The sequence below is a fragment of the Eimeria necatrix genome, genomic scaffold (genome assembly GCF_000499385.1).
Source record: "Eimeria necatrix Houghton genomic scaffold, Enh_scaff1033, whole genome shotgun sequence".
Classification (NCBI taxonomy): domain Eukaryota; phylum Apicomplexa; class Conoidasida; order Eucoccidiorida; family Eimeriidae; genus Eimeria; species Eimeria necatrix.
This window is the reverse complement of record NW_013651838.1, coordinates 1-5,055: the sequence shown is the minus strand read 5'-3', so window position 1 is coordinate 5,055 and position 5,055 is coordinate 1. Positions and strand designations below refer to the sequence as shown.

The 5,055-nt window shown below is 26.4% G+C and overlaps 1 protein-coding gene across 1 annotated transcript; it reads right to left on the bottom strand.

Annotated features, from left to right (window-relative positions):
* Positions 1–3,915: 3,915 nt before the first annotated feature.
* On the bottom strand, positions 3,916–4,590 carry ENH_00001200 (hypothetical protein, conserved; the record flags this gene model as incomplete). Its single annotated transcript, XM_013578160.1, has 2 exons — positions 3,916–4,173; positions 4,531–4,590. The coding sequence occupies 2 exons, from the start codon at positions 4,588–4,590 to the stop codon at positions 3,916–3,918; spliced, it is 318 nt and encodes a 105-aa protein (XP_013433614.1).
* Between the last annotated feature and the right edge of the window lie 465 nt (positions 4,591–5,055).

Genomic DNA, 5,055 nt, shown 5'->3' with positions numbered 1-5,055 from the left:
ATTTTTTACTTTTAAAACTGTTTTTTATTAAAATTGCTTTTAATTTTTAAATTCATTTTTTATTTTTAAAATTATTTTTAATTTTAATTTTAAAAATAAACTTACATGTCCCACGTCGGCAACTTTGATGCACATCTTCGCAACTAACCTAAAAATAAAAAATTAAAAAAATTAAAGAATTCAAAATAAATTAAATTCTAATTAAATTTGAATTCAAATTTAATTAAATTTTAATTAAATTTTAATTAAATTTGAACTTAAATTAAATTTAATTTTAATTAAATTTTAAATGAATTTTAATTAAAGTTGAATTTTTATTCAGTTTGAATTTAAACTAAATTTCGATTTGAATTAAATTTGAATTTAAATTTAAAGTTAAGTTAAATTGAATTCGAGTTAAAAGTAAATTTGAATTAAAATCGAATTTGAATTTGAACCAAATTAAACTTAGAAATAAACAATAAAAACATTTCAAACAAATCAAAAATCAATTAATAAAAATGGATTAAATAAAAGAAATAGGAAAATCAAATAAATACAAATAAAACAAATACGCAATAAAATAAGTACAACAAGTGGAACAAATAAAATAAATAATACAGATACACTACATGTTAAATGAACTGAAAAAGTAAAATAAAATAAGTGGAATAAATTAAATAAATAAAATAAATTAAATTAAAAAATTAATAAATGAAATAAATGCAATAAAACAAATCGGACACATAAATAAAATAAAACAGATATATAAGAAAAATAAAATAAATAGAATAAATAAATAAAAAAAAATAAAATAAATAAACAAAATAAAATAAACAAATAAAATAATTGAATTTGAAATTACCATTTGTCTTCTGCATTTCGGGTGTAGCTAAACTCCGGAGAGTTTCGCCGGACCTGAAAAATTCGGAATTTCAAAAAACCAAAAAGATGAATAAATGCATTTTAAATAAATAAATAAATAAATAAATAAATTACTTAATTAATAAGTAAATAGAATAAATAAATAATTTAATTAACTAATTAACAAGTAAATAAAATAAATAAATTGATTAATTAATTAATCAATTAGTAAGTAAATAGCATATATAAATAAACTAATTGATCAATTAATAAATAAGTAAATAGAATAAATAATTTACTTATTAATTAATTAATTAATTAATAAGTAAGTAACATAAATAAATAAATTAATCAATCAATTAGCAAGCAAGCAGAATAAATAGATAAATTAATCAATTAATTAAAAAGAATAAAAAAGTATTTAAATTGAATTACTCTAAAACGCGAAATGCTTTCGAAGTGCTGCTTCATGTCCGTGGCGAGAATGCATGCAATTATATTTTGTCGAACAAATCGGAAATCCTGAAAAGAAATAAATAAAAAGAAATAAATAATTATTTGAATTAAATAATTAAATTCAAAAGAAAAGAAATTAAATTCAAATTCAAAAACAAAAAAGAATTCCCTGCATGCAAGCTGTCGAGACACCCCGCAGCTGTACGTACACCCCAAACTGCACTTTTTCTTTCCGTTTATTAAACCAAATAAAACAAATAAATAAAAAAATAAAATGAACAAATAAATAAACAAATAAATAAATAAACAAATAAACAAACAAATAAATAAATAAATAAATAAAACAAATAAAACAAATAAATAAACAAATAAATGCGCACTGTGTCTTCCAAGTTGGCGAAAATGTTGCATCCTAAAGCAAAAAAAATAAATAAATAACCAAAAAAACAAACAAATAAAGCAAATAAACAAATAAATAAGACAAACAAATAATAAACAAATAAATAAACAAATAAATAAATAAATAAATAAATAAATAATTAAACAAAGGCTCACTGAGTCCTCCAAGTTGGCGACAATGTTGCATTCTAAAGCAAATAAAATAAATAAAAAAACCAAAAAAACAAACGAATAAAGCAAATAAATAAATAAAACAAACAAATAAATAAACAAACAAATAAAACAAACAAATAAATAAATAAATAAATAAATAAATAAATAAATAAATAAATAAACAGAGGCTCACTGAGTCCTCCAAGTTGGCGAAAATGTTGCATTCTTTGTTTTCCAAAGTTCGAAAAGTCAAACAAGAATGAAAGTTTTCCAACACCGCCTGGTCGTTGTAAATCACAGCCTGCGAGGAAACAATTTAATCCAATTTGTTTTATTTGTTTATTTGTTTTATTTGTTTTATTTCTTTTTTACTTCGATTAGTTTATTTTATTTCTTTTTACTTCGATTAATTTCCTTTATCTCTTTTTATTTCCTTTTATTTCCTTTCATTTCGTTTTATTTCATTATATTTAGTTTTATCTCCTTTATCTCATTTTATTTCGTTCTATTTCCTTTTGTTTCTTTCTTATCGCTTTTTATTTCTCTTTATTTCTCTTTATTTCTTTTTATTTCGTTTTATTTCATTTAAATTCGTTAAAATTAATTAAAAAAATTTAAATTAATTCAAAAAATTCAAAAAAAGAAACAATGGCCTTTTTGCGCACAGAGAAGGGACGATTCGAAGGCAACCCCTAAACCCTAAACCCTAAACCCTAAACCCTAAACCCTAAACCCTAAACCCTAGCTCACGAGGGGGTCGTAGGAGTTGACGAAGAACTGGTTGTTTCTTCCGGGATGTCCCACATCGTGGCAAAGAGCTGCAACAGTTAAAGTGGCCCTATCAATTGAATTCATTCTGCAAAAAAAACATTTAAATTGCATTTAAATTGAATTTAAATGCCACTTTAATTGCAATTAAATGGTTTATTTTGTTTTAATTAGTGCTTATTATTGTTTATTGGTGTTTGTTTTATTTAGTATTCTTTTTTATATTTTCTGAATATTCATTTTATTCATATTCATTTCATTGAGTTCATTTTGAAAAAAAACATTTAAATTTCTTTTTAATTGAATTTAAATGCCATTTTAACTGAAATTAAAGGGTTTATTTGATTCTAATTAGTGTTTATTATTGTTTATTAATGTTTGTTTTTATTGAACATTCTTTTTTATTCTTTGAACATTCATTTTATTCATTTTATTTCTTTTTATTTCACACGTGAGCTGTCGTCTTATCATGCATGCATGCATGCATGCATGCACGCATGCATGCACATGCATGCACGCATGCATGCACGCATGCATGCACGCATGCATGCATGCATGCATGCACGCATGCATGCATGCATGCATGCATGCATGCAAACGCATGCAGTGCGTGGCTCACGAGGGCTGTAAGTCGAGCATGGAGGCGAGGCAGTGGGCCAAGTGGGCCACCGCTGCTGCATGCGTTTTGTTGTGGTAAGGATTTCGGATGTACTGACACTGGATGGCATTTAAAAAAGCAGCCAGTGCGGTGTCTGTACACCCCCACCCCACAGATAGCAAAGGAGATAATAAACAAAATCCAACTTCCAAAAGAACTTCTTCGGACTCTTCCGCGAACTGCAGCAAGTCGAAGCCCCAGTCCACTCCCAGCAGCCCCGCGAGCTTTGCTGTTTGCTGCGGCGCTGGCAGCAGCAGCTGCAAGTTGCTGCTGCTGCTGCTGCTGCTGCTGCTGCTGCTGCTGCTCAGCGGCTCCAACGCAGCCGTCGGCAGCGTCTGCGGATTCAACTCCAGTCCTAAACTCGCAATAAATAAATAAATAAATTATTTATTTATTTATTTATTTATTTGTTTTGTCTATTTATTTATTTTATTTATTTAATTTGTTTATTTCATTTGATTTAATTCATTCTTTCCAGTTCGCTCGATGTATTTGCTCCTCTGCAGAACGTGCATTAATGCTGCAGCATATATAAATAAACAAATAAAATAAATAAAATAAATAAATAAATGAATAAATAAACAAATAAATAATAAACAATAAATACATAATAATTAATTAATTAATTAATTAATTAATTAATTAATTAATAAAATAGACTTGCCAACAACAGGCCCCGAAGCGGAGCGGGCGCTGCCGAAGGCGGAAGTCTCAGTGCGTTTTGCTGCTGCTGCTGCTGCTGCTGCTGCTGCTGCTGCTGCTGCTGCTGCTTCTGGGTGTTTGGCTGTGTACTGCCGCAGCACGGATTTGCTGCTGCTTCTGTATTTCTTTTCCGTGGAATCTTTTTGGAGTTTTTCCGGAGAATTGTAAAGTTCAATAAACTGCCGCTGCACTTCCTGCATTAAAGATGTTTAATTGAAGACAATTAAACACCAAAAGGGAGTTATTTGTTTGCAAAAATAAATTAATTAATTAATAATAAATAAATTAATGAATAAATAGTAATAAGGAAGTAAATACTCATAAATAAATAAATGATTAAATCAGTCAAATTAATTAAACTGAGGCAAATTGAACTATAAGAATTAAATTTATTGTATCAAATTGAAGTAACTAATTTAAATTAATTAAATTAATTAGCTTCATTTAATTAATTAAACTAAATTAAATTAATTAAATTAATTAAATTAATTAAATCAATTAAATTAATTAAATTAATTAAATTAATTAAATCAATTAAATTAATTTCTCACATCTTGTTTTGCCGCATCTGTAAATCTCACGGAGTACAAATTGCCCGAAGTCGTCAGCATCTCCAAAATCCTGAAAATAAAAAAAGTTAAAAACAAACAAAATAAATAAATAAATAAATAAATAAATAAATAAATAAATGAATAAATAAATAAATAAATAAACAAATACTAATGATGAACAAACAAATAAACAAATAAATAAATAAATAAATAATAAAAGAATGAAACAAATTAAAAAGATCGAGAAGGGACTCCTTTGAAAACTGGAAAGTGAAAAAGTGCCAAAAACGGAAAAAAAGGAAAAAAAACGAAAAAAAGAGAAATAAAGAAAAGTGGAGAAGAGGAGAGTTGTGGGGTTGAATTTGAATTGAAAAAAGAAATAAAACTCTCCAAAAAAGTCCAAAAAAGAAATAAAACTCTTAAAAAAAAGAGTTCTTTTTAAAAACTCCTAAACCCTAAACCCTCTAAACCCTAAACCCTCTAAACCCTAAACCCTCTAAACCCTAAACCCTTTAAACCCTAAAC